The sequence below is a fragment of the Centroberyx gerrardi genome, chromosome 4 (assembly GCF_048128805.1).
Source record: "Centroberyx gerrardi isolate f3 chromosome 4, fCenGer3.hap1.cur.20231027, whole genome shotgun sequence".
Lineage (NCBI taxonomy): Eukaryota > Metazoa > Chordata > Actinopteri > Beryciformes > Berycidae > Centroberyx > Centroberyx gerrardi.
In genome coordinates, this window is record NC_136000.1 from 2,756,378 (window position 1) to 2,775,506 (window position 19,129).

Here is a 19,129-nt window from a genome sequence, read left to right on the forward strand (position 1 = left end):
ATTTCCATTGTTTAGCATGTCTGTGATGAAAAGCTGGTGAACTGCACCGTGGCCGGAGTGTGTTTACTGAGGCGGGATGAAAAATACACAGAAATAACAACAGAGCTGCGTTTGAGTATTTATTATATACTGTAGTAAAGATACTGGGACTGAAGCAAATACAGCCAGGGTGAGAGAAGCCTGATGAGTCCGGATCAACTTGTTTTCATAAGCAAGGAAATAAAGGCTTTACAGTTTCTCCAGCCAGCTGAGTCTCCATGATGGAGGAACATTATTGAATCATCTGTTAGTTAATAAAGTGTAAATCTCTACCAAGCAGCTGAGTCAGCTTGTTGTGGTGTGGCTGTAGATCCATTCAGTAACGTTCTCAGTAAAAGTGAATAGTGTGATAAGGTGGATTTGTTTCCAAATGTAGGTTACTGTGACACAGTAAACTGTCTTGTCTTTAGCCCTAGTCTCTACTCCAAAACAGCACAGAAATGAAGCGTGTCTGTTCAGTTGTAAGAAATAAAATGAATATTGTGCGTTTTATATGAATAACACACTCTGTTCTTTGTCCTGCAAAGTGGAGTGTCTTTTGTCCTACTTACTACAATGATGTAATCAGTGCTTGAATGCATGCGTGATCACTATATATGGTTATGTGAGGTTTTGAGTGATTCTATAGGTGGACACGTAGTTAAAAGTCCGAACTGGTGGGTTGGTTTTGAGCCAAGTAGGTTTGGCTATGGGCCTAAGATTATAAGATAAGAAGATAAGGCTAAGATTTATAGTTTTGTTTACTTCAACCTATATAAGTGGATCGTAAACTCCTGTCTTGGTCACTTCTTTGTTGCTTGCCTGGAACACTGAACTGAACCATGCATGTCTGAATAAAGAATCCACAGAAGACTCTTGAACCTTGCAGTTCTTATAGAGAAGGACTAGCAGTAAGTTCTAGTCAGCAGCAGGTCTCCAGACAGGAACTTATCCTCAGCCTGGACCGTGTTTCCAGCTTTATTTGCTGTGATACAGGAAACATACGAAGCCTAGAGTATGATGAAACATATCTGACTCACCAGTACTGATAGAGGTTTTTTTTCTGCTGCTTTTCTTGGAGGCAGAAACCTGCTCCATCAGGCTGACATCTGTTAAAAAACTTGTCAGGTTTGGATTTTTTTTTTAAATCTCTTCTTTAGCTTGCTTTAGTCGTTTGTTTTCTTTTCTTGCATTTCTGTCCAGCTTTGTACGTCTTTCCACATTTCAGCAGAAAACAGCTTGGAAAAAATCTGTTGCGATAGCTTAGAAGTAATACCACTGGTTGTTAATTTTGTGGGACATTTGTCGAGAAAATAATTGTCTGGGCATGGATCCTGCTGCGCTGAACACAGGAAGACATGAATATCCAAACGCCTAAACAAAGCAACACTGAAATGTTAGAAAAATATCTATATATATCATATACAAACAAATATATCACATCCCATATCACATAGCCTAAGTTTATTGTCTACAATAAGAGCTTCTATACTATTTCCATATGCAGGACCTATATGGCTGCTATGCCAATTAGGAGTACATATAGCTGGAACTACTACTGTATTTCCTTGAATAATTTAGAAAATCAAGCAGCAGTTTCTACAGACAGTGGCTCCAGGGAAATGTGGGACAGTGTTGCTCATTTTTTATAAGCTGAAATATTTAATTTTAAAAATTTAAAACGGCTGTCAACTAACGCCTCGGCCTTTTCCTGTATGATGATGATGATGATGATGATAATGATGATGATGACGATACTGCTACTAGTAATGATAATAGCAATTGTACAGCTCGTTTCTTAACAAAGTTACAAACTGCGGTAAAATAAAAAGGAACAAAACAAACACATCAGCAGCCAGCAATAATAAAAGGAAGACTTGTATCGCCGGCTCCATTAAGGCCTATAGCTCGTTAACGCCCACTCAGCAAATTTCAAAAACCACATTGGACTCACAACAAACAAATTAGCAGCAGCACCGCAGCATAATGAGCACAAACAAGTTATCATCTAAATGCAAGTTTCTAAAATGGAGTCGTCATTTGTGTCCCAGAAGGAGACGATGTCCTTCCCACGGCAAAGTTAGAATCCCTTCGGGGGAAAAAGTAATATAAAAAAAAAAAATATCAGTGACAGAGACGACGGGAGCAGACAGCGGCTGGAGTGTCTGTGACAAGATTATACTGAACACTTGACAGCAGCAGATGAGCTTTATCACGCCATTAGTACACATCACATCACTTTAATACACGCCGCCGCACCGCGCTCTTGATTAAAGCACGGTAGAACGGACTACAGGCAGTGTGAATGGTTGCATTATGATAGCTAATTTGTGTGTGTGTGTTGGGTGCAATCTATAGTGTTATCTGCCATTTTCCATGATAAACACGCTAGTTGGAGTAAATTGGAAAGCATACGGTCTCGCGTTTGCTCGGGAGCGAACATAATTGCTTTTTGATAAATAGTGGCCGGCGATGAGTGTGTTTTGAGAGCAGCACAATCAGCTCAATTTCTATTTATTTCAGTTCCGTGGCAAAACAAGCAAGAAATTGTCTCATTAATATTGCAAGACAAACTGTAGTGTAGCTCCTTTAAAATATTAAAGAATGCTATAAAATCCTCTTGTAATATTCTGGGAGACTATAGATATTTAACATACTCCCTGCTGCCAATAGTAGCAGATTACACTCCCATTGTTAAACGGTGCGATGTGTTGGCAGGACGCCCAAGGTGATGCGACCGCTCCGAGCCGAGCCCGTCTGCCTCTCTCTCTCCCTCATCCTCCTCTCCTCTCCTCTCATCCTCCTCTCCTCTCCTCATCCTCTCCTCTCCTCATCCTCTTCTCCTCATCCTCTCCTCATCCTCTCCTCTCCTCATCCTCTCCTCTCATCCTCCTCTCCTCTCCTCATCCTCTCCTCTCATCCTCCTCTCCTCTCCTCTCCTCATCCTCTCCTCTCCTCATCCTCTCATCATCCTCTCCTCTCCTCATCCTCTCCTCATCCTCTTCTCCTCATCCTCTCCTCATCCTCTCCTCTCCTCTCCTCTCATCATCCTCTCCTCTCCTCATCCTCTCCTCTCATCCTCCTCTCCTCTCCTCTCCTCTCCTCTCCTCTCCTCTCCTCTCATCATCCTCTCCTCTCATCATCCTCTCCTCTCCTCTCATCATCCTCTCCTCTCCTCATCCTCTCCTCTCATCATCCTCTCCTCTCCTCTCCTCTCCTCATCCTCTCCTCTCATCCTCCTCTCCTCTCCTCATCCTCTCCTCTCATCATCCTCTCCTCTCCTCATCCTCTCCTCTCCTCTCATCATCCTCTCTTCTCCTCTCATCATCCTCTCCTCTCCTCATCCTCTCCTCTCATCATCCTCTCCTCTCCTCATCCTCTCCTCATCCTCTCCTCTCCTCATCCTCTCCTCTCCTCTCATCATCCTCTCCTCTCATCCTCCTCTCCTCTCCTCATCCTCTCCTCATCCTCTCCTCTCATCATCCTCTCCTCTCCTCATCCTCTCCTCATCCTCTCCTCATCCTCTCCTCTCCTCATCCTCTCCTCTCATCCTCCTCTCATCCTCCTCTCCTCTCCTCATCCTCTCCTCATCCTCTCCTCTCCTCTCCTCATCCTCTCCTCTCCTCTCATCATCCTCTCCTCTCCTCTCCTCATCCTCTCCCCTCCTCATCCTCTCCTCTTCCTCTCCTCTTCCTCTCCTCTCCTCTCTCTCTCCCTCTCCTCATCCTCTCCTCATCCTCTCCTCTCATCATCCTCTCCTCATCCTCTCCTCTCCTCTCCTCTCATCATCCTCTCCTCTCCTCATCCTCTCCTCTCCTCATCCTCTCCTCTCCTTATCTTCTCCTCTCCTCATCCTCTCCTCTTCCTCTTCTCTCCTCTCCTCTCATCCTCCTCTCCTCTTCCTCTCCTCTCCTCTCATCCTCCTCTCCTCTCCTCTCCTCTCCTCTCCCCCCCGCTACCTTTCGGCTCGTATCCAAGCTCGCACCAGCAGACGGATTCCCAGCCATCGAGATTCAACAGCAGTTTTCTCCTGCTGGCTAATTTGCCTGAAACATGGCGGCGGGTACCACTGCGTATTCACCATTCACCCTGGCAGAGCGCGGTATGCAAAGTACGAGGAAATTTTTGTTTTTAAAGGAGCTCCACGCAAAAAAAAACAAGATCCGCCGCTAATGAATGGCAGGAGATATGATTGCCTTGCTGTAAGGCAAATTAAATCAAGGGGACGCAGCGCTGCCGTGAGACAGCGAGTGGGCGTACCGACACGCAACTCTGCTGTGTTTACAAGGAAGTGGAATCCGTGTTCATTAAAACTCGGGTCAAGCAGAACGTGGATGAGTGGAGCGCATTATGCAAAATTAGCCCTGAGAAAATGAGCTGACAAGCCTACAAGGATGTATGGAAAGTGTAGGATGTTTGTTAATTGGTAATATTTAAGAGGTTTGCCTGTGTTTTTGATATACATTTGACTTTCACGCACTATGGTGTCTTCTTTAAAGATTGATGAGAGCCTTTAAAAGGATATTGCTGTTGTTACATGGCTCCTTTATGGTCTAATAAAAGACGGTATTTTCTATGCGACTCTCTCCCCTCCTCCTCCTCTTAAGCCGCTGTATTGTCGGCTCTAATCTGAACATCAAACCCACGGCGGAGCTCAGGTTAAACACTCGGCTGCTCGGTGTTTAATGACCTTGTCTCTGAAGCAAACTCCTCTCTCCTCCTCTGACAACGAGGCCAACGAACCAGCGGGGGAGCAGAAGACCAGAAGTGTCCATCCATCCTCAGCCTCTAACTAAACTCAAGTCTGTCCGTTACACCATGTGCATGTTAGGTATTCATTTTTTTTGGGAAAATGTGCTATGCGAGTTTCCAACTGTCTGACTGATGATTGAAACCTGGAAATGTCAGATGCCGACAACTCAACTGAACTGCTTGTCATTTCTCTTCCTCCGTCTCTGTAAAAACCCGGCAGACATGACAGTGCAGCTTAATACTGGAGAAATAAGGTAACTAGGTGCCCTTCACTGACTGAATTGGGGTAATTGAAGCTGCTGTGTGTGGAATATTTACCTAAATACAGTTTATCATTCTCAAATTAGTTTTGACAACATAGTATAATGGCTGTAGAAAAATGAGACCATCAGCGAGAAAATTGCTTAATTCTGTGTTGTTTTCTGTGTTTATTCTATTTGTCCCCGAGCGTGATTTCCCATGAATTGTGCAGGATTGACTTGCGGCTCAAAGGAAGTGCCTCAACCAAAACAGGAAGAGGACTGCCTCACTTTGAATGAGCAGAGTGAAGCTATTCAACATGGCGCCCAACAAGCTCCCAACAGCTGTTGCCTCTTCAATAAAACGTGAAAAGAAGCCTTTGGCGGAGCGTTAACATCTTCCAGCAGCAGTTAGCTTGTCAATATGAAGATTTTGTCTTCGTCCTCATTGAACCAAAGACCCAAAAATCTGCTTACTCATATTCCTATAACAAATTAGTTAATGGTACAGCGCTGATGTTAGAAACACTAAGAAAACTTAGCTAAAGTTATCTATGGCACTGCTTAGCTAACATGATCCAGCTACACTGTCTTTGCATCAGTGATATAAAACATTACCGCTAAGGGACTGAAGGGGTCGCCGGAGTCATCAAATTTCAAATTCTACTGGTAACAGCTTTAAAAGGATAAGTTCAGCGATTTTGGATCTATATATAATGAGTCTCTTCCTCCCTGTAGCTCTTGGACCCACAGACAGTATTGTCTCCAGTCAGCTGTCAGTTGAAGCAGCGAGCTCCGCTGCCTCTCGCTGCAACAACGAGTCCAAACTGTTTGTCAGAATATCTCCAGAAAATCCAGTCTGTGAAAACGATCTGGAGAGCGACCGACGTATTTCTCTCCGCGGCCCGGAGAGCGGCGGCACCGACCGTTTCCACTCAGCGGATCGTCTTCTACTGAACTCTACTGTTCACAATCTGACCCGACCGTCCAGAACCAGATCACTCTGCCAGGAACCGCCTTTCACCCCACAGCGGTCTGTGCTGCGGCCGAGAAAAATAGTTCTGTGATTTCCTGATTAGTGAAAGTTGCGTAACGGAGGAACTGAGTCTGTTTCCTCTCGACTCTGTGGAGACACAAACGGCTTCTCTGGAGATATTCTGACAAACAGTTTGGACTCGTTGTTGCAGCAAGAGGCAGTGGAGCTTCAACTGACAGCTGACTGGAGACAATACTGTCTGTGGGTCCAACAACTACAGACAATACTGTCTGTGGGTCCAAGAGCTGCAGGCAATACTGTCTGTGGGTCCAACAGCTACAGACAATACTGTCTGTGGGTCCAACAGCTACAGACAATACTGTCTGTGGGTCCAACACCTACAGGAGGAAGAGACCATATAGGGCCAAAATTGCCAAACTTATCCTTTAAGGGAAGTAGTACACTGAATGTGTAAAACAAAAATACAATTGAAATGAACACAGTGGGAACACACACTCACTGAGTTTATTTTGACAACAAACTAAACCAAACTGGGTGACAAACTGGCGCCAGGAGCCAAATATGGAACTATTTCACTCCAGAACAAAGACGGACAGCCAGGCAAGATTGAAACCCCAGAGGAAACGTTCCTGCAGAGCTGTCAGGTCAGATGACTTAGCAAAGCATCTCAGTGATTTTTATATAACATCACTGCCCAGTTTTCTTCGAGTTCTGATATATTTATTTTGTTGGTTGTTCTCATTGCAGAGTTGAATATTTATGAAGTTATTTAAGTTCTTGATGTTGATGTTGTGGCGCTTTCCGGTGGGTTTGGTTAAAATAAATCACAGCGGTTGTTCTGTGGCGTTGCTTGATGTTTTCTTGTTCGCTGTGTTTCAGAAATTAAACTGACAGTATTGGTATCAAAGTCAAAACTCTGGTATCATGACACCCAGGATAAATAAAGGATAAACATTAAAGTGTTTTGGGACGTCCAACTACAAGATGTTATGAGTCAACATACAAACAGAAAGTCACTGATTATAATAGCAGGGTTTCTGCAGCGCTTATGTAACACTGTTTACTACTAGGGCACGGGAGCTGAAATTATGGAGTCAAATATATTCCAAATACAACATCAAAATTCATGAGTTTTTGTTGTAGTCAGCTAAGGTGAGGGCTTAACTTCTGTGAGTCTATTTGCTGGTTTGGACTGGAATAAGCATGTTTGTTTATCCCCGCTAAAGCTGTATCATTAAGAACATCAATTATTCATGCGGCCCTTTGCCAGAAAAGACACAGCGAGCTGGTCATTATCCACCGGCGGCCAAGTCACGTATCGTTTCTTAAAGTTCAATTTATGGCATTAAATACAGTTATAAGTGAAGAGCTTCATGTCCATAACACATTTATGCATTTTGGAAAAACAAATATTTCTTGGTGTTCATTGCTGAATATTTTAAAAACCCACATGATGGCTCTCAGAAATGAATAGATGTGAAACCCTGGAGAAAATTACATATATTTTAAGGAAGAAATCTGACTACTTTCTGAAAATTTATCAGCCTTACATTGACTACATTGAAACCCTGCCTTTGTCAACAATAGAAAGGTATAATACAGATTTGATCTTTCTCATGAAATTGGTCTAAAATGTCTCTACCTTGTATTTTTTTTTGTATTCAGTGTTATGTTTGCTCATAAGTTTGTATGTTTTATATTCTGAAAAACAAAAAATTATATATATACGCTTTAAAATGTCACTATTTTGTGGCTCAATATCAGACCTTTACTTTCATGCCACCAAACATTTTGTCTAAGTAGGTGTCACATTTTCATTTTTCAAAATGCTGGATATCGCATTTTGGAATAAGGTTAATAATAATAAGGTTTTCAATTACAGCATCATATACTCTCATACAGTCAGCGTCATGCAGAGACACTGACTACGTTTACATGGACTGCAATAATCCGACTACTGACCTTATTCTAAATAAGACAATATTTTGATTAAGGTGTTTACATGAGTTTCTTATAGAATATTCCATTCATATTCCCATTTACATGCTACAGAGCAGAGTCCCATTAATGACGCCCACATTACATCCAAGTTTCCCTCTGGAATTTAACCTGAAACCCTTTCTGTCATGTTGCTGCCGTGGTCGGGACAAAATGTGGGGGCTTTCTTTTTACCGGTGGCAGTCATCTTTTCTTCTGTAAACAAGTTGCGCAACACTCGCTGGAAGCTAGACATGTGTCGTCAAGCAGTTGGATTGCCGTACGCGTCGCAAAATGCTGCGAAAACTCTTAATTTGACTGTTTACTCCAACTATGACCTTATTCGGGTTAAGGTAATCAGAAAATGCTGTTTACATGGCAGTGTCCTATTCAGAGTATTGTCTTAATCGGGTTAATATCGGAATATTGCAGTCCATGTAAACGTGCTCACCGTGTGATAGAGCAAAGCTAAAAAATAAAAAATCCCCAAACATTTGTCCGATTTCGAATGGCATAAAATGTAAAAAGCAGCGTTTTGGCCGACTGCTCCCTCCGGCAGCTGAGAGACGACGGACGAGCGGTCTGACACTGAATCTTATATGGTTAGCAGCTCCCCGCTCTCCTGTCCATCTTTAAAACAAGTCCCCTTTGGAAACAAACTCAGGATTCTTGGGCCGAGCAAGGAGGGTGATGGGAGGGGTGTGTGTGTGTGTGTGTGTCTCTGCTTTCCGCGCACAGAAACCGCCTGGATGCTCAAAGTGAACGCCGGCTTGACAGGTTTCATTATTCAGCGAGTATCCTGACAGCGCGGCGGACTCGTCTCAGCCCCTACCAAGCATGGCGGCGAGCGGGGCCGCGTGCGACTCTGCCCGTCAGCTCCCAAACGCTCCCGCATGGAGGAAACGCGCACGCTTCTGATATGCAGAAGAAGAAGAAGAAGAAGAAGAAGAAGAAGAGCGAGCTTGGTGGATGTTTAGCCCGGTCGCTCCGGTTCAACAGAAGACCTTCCACCTAGTTTCATCCCCTAAGAAACCTTAATCACACTAAAGAACGTCCCCTCAGGTATTGTGGCTTTAGCAGCAAATGTGTACTTATTGTGAAAATCCCTTGCCACAATATAATAACAGTGCTGGATTTAGATCTTTTTGATTTTGGAAGAATATTCCCTTCAATATTGGAGACAGTGCATCTCTTGTCATCTTTAAACGGTCTTATTAAAACTTGCTGCTGCAGGTCGGGTCGGTCCTCTCTGACTTGTTGTAGTTAAATATCTGGGATCGCCTCCGAATCAGGAAACAGAATCATTTTAAATTCTTAATCGGTTCCTTTGTAGCTTCCTTCACAGGCCTTGGATATCTTGTTCCTTATATCTTTTCCCCTCATCTGTTTCCTTTGAATATCTGTCTCTTTTGAATCCTCTGCCTTTTAAATACTTTATTGTTTTCTCTTTCCGCTGCTGCAGGACAGGAAACCAGCAGACTACGGCCCAAAGTGTTTTAAATACCTTGTATGGTGTTTTAACCTTTTCTCCTGCATAAATAAATGAATGAGAATGAGAAAGAGGGGAGAGCGAGGCAGATCTCTAACCAGCTCCCTTGTTACCACAGGAGTTAGCATCACAACCACTTTCAGCTCTCATAACGTACAGCTGGCCGCGCTCCGTGGGAATTATCAACACAGCTGGAAGACGCCTTTGCCTAATCAGGTTGTTTGGCTGAAACTACCTGTTGTGTAATGAGTCGTGATTAAACTGGATCTGGTGCCTATACTGCACCAAATGATGTGTACTATGCAAGGAAGTATGTGTATGTATCTGCAGTCATTTAATTCACTCAAGTTTATTTTGTGTTATGCTTCATATCAGGAGAGAAAACACAGGAACCTGCAGCCAGTCCAGTCAACATGCTGACAGTCTACCACAGTGGTTCTCAACGTGGGGTCCGGGGACCAATAGGGGTCCTTGAGGGGATTCCAGGGGGTCTAAAGCAAACTGATGAATTGTTAAATTGCAGCATTATTTCTTTTACAAGAAGTGAACACACTTAGATAATGTAGAATACTGACTGTTTGACTCTTACTACAGATAGTCATGGGATTCTGAACAAAATCATATCTAGCAATAAAAATATTCTCAGATTTGAGTCCGAGAGGCAAAATCTCATTAAATGGGGGTCCGTGGCTCTAATGTGGACTAAATTAGGGTCCTTGATATGAAAAAGGTTGAGAATCACTGGTTGACCACACTGTGCTGTGCATTTTAATGCTTCTGTCCTCTGTCTTACAATGGAAAACTTCAATGTTTGTTGAAAATGAGATTTTTGTCGTTGCTGTTCATCAGCTTTCAGGTCAGGGTGAGAAGAGAAAGAAAAACCTCTTACTGAGCCATCAGATCACATTATCATGGATACTTTAACAGTTTCACACTATAGCCAGCTACTGCCTTGTCTCCTTTGTGGGCAACATCTTCATCAAGTTGTACATATATAAGAAATAAAATGATGATTATCTACTAAACGTCTTTTCAACATCAGAGAGGACAAAAGCAAATCTGAAAAGCAGCAAATCTGACGACAGACAATCAGTCTAATCAGACTAATGGTAATCAGCTCCATAGAAGATGACAAAGAATGATGGAAGACAATGGGTCGTACTTTATAAATCAGCAAATCCTCATTGCACTTTGGTTGGTCTGGTGATGCTGCTGATGCTGATGCCAGCTTAACACTGCATGATGACGCTATTGAAACAACACTTGTTAATCAGCGGGGAGATGAGAGCTGTGAGCAGAGACTGACAGAGCCGCTATTCACTGACTGGAAGCGAGTGTTCGTGGGTAACAATTATTCTATCAACACACACATGAGCTTTGATTTCATAATAGTTACAAGTGGCCCAAGGAGTGTCCTCGTTATGAGCTATTATGTTACTTGAAGCTGACATTAAAATTGGATCCTTCTGTTGCGAACCACTAGTCATTAGCTGCTGGACTGATTGGCTATAAGTAAAGACACAGCGGAGGGAAGGAAAGACGCAAGGATGGGAGGAGGAAGATAGGAAGGAAAGAAAGAAGGAAGGAACGAAAAGAGCCAAACTCCACCACTTTGGCCAGATGCATAAACTCCAGGCCTTGGACTGGTCTTTATAGTTTATTATAAACTAATTTAAATTATTAACTGATTTAGGACTTAAACTGGTCTATAATTCTCTATTTAGACCAGTTTGACTGTATAAGAATGGATCTATAAGAATGTCCATTGCATGATAACAAGCTGAACAGCCACACAAGAAATGCAACTAGCATTCCTCTGTTTTTTTTGGTGTTAACAACAGAAATATAATGTTATCATATTTCTTACCAGAAAACAAAAGACAAGATCACACCACCATGATATTAGCATCTTTACATCGGTTATCTGTTAGTTTTATAATTGAGTTTTAGATTTGAAAACAATATGTCTCTATTGGCTGTTCCAATCTCCAGATTAAAAACACTAAATCTCTATTGGCTGTTCCCAAATCCAAATTAAGAACTATAGGTTAGCCAATAGCTATTGGTGGTTCCAAACTCCAGATTAAAAACAATATGTCTCTATTGGCTGCTCCAATCTCTAGATTAAAAACAATACATTCTATTGGTTGGTCCAAACTCCAGATTAAACACAATAGGTCTCTATTGGCTGCTGAAAACTCCAGATGAAAAACAATATGTCTCTATTGGTTGCCATCTGGGCTCCTAGATGTCCGACCAACCTGCCTGAGGACCACAGGCCGCTAAATCTGTATCAACTTCTATATCACTTCATAAAACTGTTTTATAGACTCACATTTATGTAATGAGCTTTTATTGCTTTGACTTTCCTTTTATGTTTTCTTGCCTTGGATTCATATTTCTTACCTTGCTTTTATTGCTGTTAATTTGATCTGATTTTGTTTCTGATGCTTGCTAGAAGTGCTGGCATCTCCATGTTGCTGTCTGTCAGCCTGTAGTATTTTCATTAGGTCCTAAACTCCTGTTGTAGTAACATTTACAGAGCAGCTGATGCTCCTGCTGCTGCTGGTTTTCATTGCAGTCGCATTGGAAGATTGATTTTTCCATTTCACATTTCTCTGCAATCCAAATGTCTTGTGGAAGCATTTGGCTCGCTAGTGGAAGATTCATTTCAACTTCCCTGGTTTCCTGATCAGGTGAGTCGTCTCGTTTTACAACAACAGATGGTTTGACTTAGGCTTTGCATTTTGTTTGTTGGAGTTCTTCGTTGTTAAGTGGGTGTAGGTAATAGGGTTAGCATAGCAGGGTTAGCATAGCAGGGTTAGCATAGCAGGCCTTGCTAAGTGTATGTTAGCAGTAGCATTAGCTGTTACGTTGGAGTAGTCATTAGCAATTATTGGTGATTTGATTTTATTACATTTACTATGATGCTCACAGCTGGTACACATGGAACTTGTTTTGTAAAATGCTGTACAAGTAAAAATTATATTATTTATCTGTATGCTGTAATCCATATCTTTTAATGCTCTGCTCTGATCTGGCTTGCTTTGGTCTAGTTTGGTCTGGTCTGGTGTTGTCTGGCCTGGTCTGGTCTGGTCTGGTCTGATGTCATCTATTCTGGTCCGGTCTGGTCTAGTCTGGTCTGGCCCAGTCTAGTCTAGTCTGGTCTGGTCAAGTCTGGTCCAGTCTAGCTCGGTTCTGGTCTTACCGTGGTGGTCTTGACCCGGCCTCCCGGCTGTGTGCAGGTCCAGCCCGACTGGTTCACCAGGAGATCGCAGCCTTCGTCATCCAAACACGGCATCATGTCGCACCACTGCCGGCTCCTCACGATACGAGCTGCAGGAGGAAGAGGAGGAGGAAGAGGAGGAGGAGGAGGAGGAGGAACAGGAGGAGGAAGAGGAGGAGCAGGAGGAGGAGGAGGAGGAGGAGGAAGAGGAGGAGGAACAGGAGGAGGAAGAGGAGAGGGAGGTGAGTATATGAGACAAATGTATGTATACATCTATCTATATATGTATTTGTATCTTTTACATAAGATAAGATGTAAGTATATACATTCATACATACACACAAGATACATAGACAGGAAGACACATATAGATATACTGTGGATAGATCAAGTCATCAGCAGCATACTGAGCATAGTAAATAATATTACAGCGTGCTGACTTGAGATATATTTCCCAATGATATTAAAAAAATCATGAACCTGACTACTACACATGTTCACATACAGACTGTATTTCACAACAAGTTTTCTTTATTTTTTAATGTCCAAGTACGACATGTGACTGCAGGACTGCAGACCAAGCTGTCTGAAGTCCCTTGATGTAGATTCATAGATTTCATATGTTTTTACTGAGGCCCGCTCTGCCCCACAATGGCAGCCTATTTAGAAAATAAATGAAGAAAGCAAAAATCAACACGCAATATCGACTCCCTGAGTTTCCACAGATCACAGGAGGCTTCAGTTTTTTTCATAAAGGGAAAGCTGCGAGGGACCGGCTCCTGAACAAGGTATTGAATTCCTGGCCTAAAAATCAGGTTGAACATTGGGAAATATTTCATGATTAAAAAGCAATTAAGTCCTAAGCATGAGAATCTTATTTTTTTTCTTCTTGGATCTTTTTCTGTCATTTGTTTTCAAGCACATAAACTGAAATTAGCGAACAATTCAGTAAATTCGGGAAAATGCATAGCGAAAAGAACCAAAATATTAGTATGATTTAGTTGAATATTTGCATATCTCATCAAGATTTCAGACCGACTTGGGTTGGAAGGAACTGAATAGAAAACACCGGAAAAAATATACTTCTAGTGTCAGGAATGGACATAAATCCAGGTCCAGGCACAACTGTGTCGGGTGTAAAATGTCTTTATTTGGAGGGCAAAGATATAAAAAAACATGATTCAGTATTTTCTCAGGGTTTACAAGCAACAGTGAACTCAGAGAAGCAATCTCAATTTCATACCTGACTCACAGGTGTGTCTGGACTTGGATTTATATACTTTCTTGACACTAGAATTATGTTTTTCCATTCTTTCCTATCAATCTAAAAATGTTTAAATGTCATGGCTTCATTAACCTTCAGACAAATAAAAAAAGCACAAGTCCTATTTCAGTCGAGTCTCCAGAAGAGTTTTCTGACTTACGTCTCAGCCAATATGTAATGTTGACTCGACTTTTTTCTGCCCATTTAAAAATAGAAAAAGGGGAAATGTTTATTGATGATTGGTTCATTTTCTCCCCAGCACTACAGACAGTTTAAGGGATTTCACCTGTACAGATCTGCGTATGTAAAGATCCTCAAATGTCTGTTTACTGATCAGTTGAATGCTGAAGCTCAGATCTACATCTCTGTTAACATGTACAACGTTTACTCAGTTTGCTCTGGTCTCGATCCTGACTTGGTCTCAAACCCTTTTGGACCTGGTCTTGGAACTGACTTGGACTCGACTGGTCCTGATCCTGGAATTGACTCAAACCAAACCAAACCAGACCAGACCAGACCAGACCAAACCGACAGTGAAACTAAAAGTCTGTCTTCTATCAGAGAAGAGTGCGGCTCTCTCCTGTTTACCGTACACACTTCATCATACATGCAGATCTATTTATAAAGAAATAGGACATTCTCACACCCGCATTTGCATATCATGGCACCCCAATTGGCCCACAGAGAGAGAGGGGAGGGGGATGGAGGGGTAGTGAGGGAGGGAGGGGGGTGGGGTGGGTGGGTGGGGGATGGAAGGAAGGAAGAGAGAGAACAAGGACCGACGGAGGAGAGAGAGTGAGTGGAGGGGGTGGGGGGAATGGAGGTGCTGTTGGGGGGAGGGGGGGGTGTTTAGGTCTGGGGGGAGATTATAATTGAGTAGAAAATAGCTAATAAGAAACAAACAGAAAGTATGAGTGCCAGCTAAGCACTGCAGAGGAAGAAGACGAGCACGATGAAGCCGAGGGCGACGCTGCGTTCACAACACTCAATTACCTCCGAACGCCGCGCAGACAAATCAATTCTAGCGGCTCAATTAAACTACAGTAGATTCACACTGCAAACCGCAGATAACACATTTTCCTGATTGCAGCTGTTGCAGCTGCACAACGCTCCCGTCTGATGTCGCGTTTCTGCAGAGAGACTTCAGATGGAGCCGCTGCAGAAGTCCGACTCTTCACTGCAGGCTGGAGAACTGCTGCACTCCAGCAGCTAAAAACACTTTCTGCTCTATTTTTTCACTCGGAAGTTACAAGGAACGGTCTGGTAACTAGTTAGTTATGAGACACAAGAGTTTTGTTAGGAGAGATACAGGATGAATACACAAGGAAAGGGGGTTTTGGTGGGGTGGGGGGTTCAAAATGGCTGCTACTGCTACTGCACATTGAGTAACAGTAGATTAAGTTAAATCCCTGGATAACCGACAGTACAAGCAACCCACAGGAGGTCACTGGTCAGAGTCAGGACTCAGTCAGGATATACAGTATATTGTTAATATAGTCAGTCAGAGAATATGGAGCAAACATCTGTGGGCAATTAGCAATAAGTGCATCTCATTAAAGATGGCCGCTAAAAACAGGGAGAAAAGAAAGCAATATGACAACATGCAGATGAAGGATAAAGGATTAAGATAAGCCAGACCAGAATGTGACATAACGACATGACATGACATGACATAACATGACCTGATATAACATAACATGACATTAACATAACATAGCATAACATGACGTAACACAATGACATGACATGACATGACATTAACATAATGACATGACGTGAAGTGACATGACACCGCATGCATAATGCAACATTCAACACAACGCAACATGACATAACGCAACGCAGCGAAACGTAGTGTAACATAGCTTAACGTAACAAAATACAGCATGACATAACATCAGTGTATCTAATATCTGCCGTTTGGTGGACATTTGGCGGTCTCGAGTGCCTGTATCGACAGTACGGACGGCCTCAGGGGGAACGGACCCCCCGACCCCGTCCCGTCAGAGCCTCGCTCCGCCTCTGAGCCGCACATACAGCACATAACAAACCTTTCTGTCTACAAAAGAAAATATGAGTCTCTGCCCTCCTGTGTGTGTCAGCTCAGTGAATCCTGCATCCTCCGACCGCTGTGATCTCATCTGAAAATGACAGTTCAGTTGGAGGGATGTACCGAGGTTCGTGTGACACTTTACGACGAACCGGCCAAATCATTTCTGCCGCTCCGATCCGCGGCACTAAATTACAATTTGCGCGCGGGGCCCAGGGATAGATAAAGAAAATGAAAGGCTATACGGGCCTGTAATACATAACTAGGTAATAAGTTCTCCCTTTGGTGCCGGGAAGCAGGAATGTGATTGTGATAGCCCGTTAGCCCCAATTATCAATCCAATTTTCTATTGAACAACACAAGGGGGGAACCCATCTCCCTCTCAGCCATGATACTTAATTAAATTCTTACATCGCCTCATACCTCTATCCGATGGGGAGGGGGGGGGGGGAGAAAGAGAGAGAGAGAGGAAATGGTACAAGTAGGTGTCATGTAAGAGTGTGTCTTTAGACTTAAGTTGTGTGTGTGTGTGTGTGTGTGTGTGTGTTCTTGTACTTATGAGGACCAAGTGTCCCCACCAGCAGAGTAAGATGAGTAAAATCCTCCAGAGTGAGGAAACATTTAGGCCGAAGGGTTATTTTAGGATTAGGACTGGGTTTAAGGTTAGGAGGCAGTGGAGAGGGTAGTCAATAGTGAGTGTGTGTGTGTGTGTGTGTGTGTGTGTGTGTGTGTGTGTGTGTGTGTGTGTGTGTGTGTGAGAGAGAGAGAGAGATAATACTCTGGTCTGTATTTCTGTCATTAGGAGACAGATAAAGGGTCATTCCACTCATTCCTATTCAGCAAAGAAGTAAAGAAATGTCATGAGAAGATTGAACTAAGTATTCTAGAGTGTGTGTGTGTGTGTGTGTGTGTGTGTGATACCATTATATAATATCCAAACATAAATAAAGCAAGAGTAGCTGTAAAAAGGCACATTTTTGCTCTCAGTACTCCAGTAGGCTAGTATAAAGTGTATTCAGTGTGTGTGTGTGTGTGTGTGTGTGTGTGTGTGTGTGTATGCAGGCGTGAAGTTTGATTGATCCATTACAGTAATGCAGGCACACATGGTCATGATGCATGCGAGCATGACACACACACACACACTAAATTTTATAGTAGCCTACTAGACTACTGAGAGAAAAAATATGCCTTTTTACAGCTACTCTTCTTTTATTTATGTATGGATATCATATAATAGTAACACACACACACACACACACACACACACACACACACACCCTTGCATTTCTATCCTTATGAGAACCGTGCATCGACTCTGTTCATTCCCTCACCTCTAACCTAACCTTCATCCTAATTCTTAGGCTATTTCAACCCAAATCCTAAACTAACTGTTTGTAGAAGTGCGGGCAGGGAAAATGACGTCACTCTGAAGGTCTAACTCTCTGGTTCTCCCAAGGATACACACACACACACACACACACACACACACACACACACCAGAATAGCTTCATTACAGCAGCAGCGGGGTGGATCTCACCATGATGTCAACAGTTGCTGATGAATCTCTTTGCTGCAGCTCAAACTGATTCTGCAGCAGAAGACACTCGGTGTGATTTACAGTGAGCAGGAATGTTTCAGATGTTTACCTGAAGTCTCTAAAACACCGTACAGTTCGTCATCTAACAGAAGGAATTACAATCTCAAATCCTGCTGTTTGTCTAAAATACATTTAAACACCTTCTGTGATCCTCCTGCTGCTTTTCTCTGCTCTGAACCAGAGTGGAAAAGTTGACGTTGTTGTATTTTAGTATTTGGTTCTTTTAGGTTCAAACTGACCAATTACAAGCCAACCGGGACTTGGAAACAAAAGTCACATGACTCACAAGCAGCTTGTTTATTGGACAGAGTTTTAACCTGTCATCCTGCAGGTTGGAGATGACGGACTTGTCTGTCTCTTCAAGTCAAGTCAAGTCAAATTTTATTATCCCACTAGGGGAAATTTAGTTGTAGCCAGGTATTAAAAACACATTCAATCCATCATAAAATACATCATGAAAGACAACATACCATACAGAACAAGAGACAACAATACAATACAGTACAATATAGTACAGTGCAAGATCACTTCATGTGAAAAACAAAAGACGAACAAATTGCCGAGTGCAGAAAGTGCTTAGTACAATCATTTGTGCAAATTCAGCCTTCTAATTGCAGTGCAACCAAAAGAGTCTGAATTTTTTAGTCCTCTGAGTTTGAACTCTATATATTCTACCTGAAGGTAGAAGCTCAAACTCCCTCTGCAGGGGGAGGTCAGGACAGTCCAATATGGCACGGGCCTTCCTTACGACCTTCCGATCGTAAAGGTCAGAGAGCTGTGCTTGGTTCACCCCAGTAACTTTACTGGCCGCTCTGACAAGCCGACCAAGCCTATTCTTATTGGCCGGATCCAGGTTCCCAAACCACGCCACAATACACAGCCTGAAAGCACAAGCTATTATCAAACACAGTACCCAGATATTTGTAGTTCTCCACCAAATCAATCTCAGTTCCCTCAAGAACTGTGAGTTTGGGGATGGGTGCTGACTTCCTAAAATCAATAATCATGTCCTTGGTTTTAAACACATTCAGTTCAAGGAAAGACTCCTTACACCATGACACAAAGTCATTAACACACATTCTGACAGCTGTTTGTGTAAAGAATATAAAGAAGGGGAGAGCGTACACATCCTTGGGGTGAACCAGTGGGACACCGTTAACTCTCACACACTGTGATCCATCTGTCAGGAAGTCTAAAATCCATCCAATAATATTAATATCATCTTCTTCTGTGGTGTTCATACCAGTTCAGAACACATGAAGAAATAACTGAATATGAGCATCAGTCCAGACTTCATTTTGTTCTGCTAGGCTTTTCCAAGCATGAGGAACCACATCCGTCTCCTTCTACCCATAATCCCTTGCGTTTTGGGGTGGTTTCCTGTAGTTGGTTCGGATTGGTTTCGAAAGCCAGAAATCTCAGCACCTGGCCGAGGAATCGTTGATCAAACCTAACAGATAGATTATGGTAATTTTGTGCTGCTTGTACATTTTAACTTCAAAAATGTAACTATTTAAAAA

The 19,129-nt window shown here is 42.7% G+C and overlaps 1 protein-coding gene across 2 annotated transcripts in view; it reads right to left on the reverse strand.

The window, feature by feature from the left end:
• The window catches only part of LOC139924217 (chemokine-like protein TAFA-5), an 81,729-nt gene that overhangs the window by 9,456 nt on the left and 53,144 nt on the right, over positions 1-19,129 (reverse strand). Inside the window, exon 3 of one of the 2 annotated variants that reach the window (XM_078282920.1) lies at positions 12,681-12,808. In XM_078282920.1, the coding sequence (XP_078139046.1) occupies positions 12,681-12,808 (128 nt within the window). Of the gene's footprint in view, positions 1-12,659; positions 12,809-19,129 lie in introns of those variants that run through there. The other variant, XM_078282919.1, reaches the window with a different exon arrangement.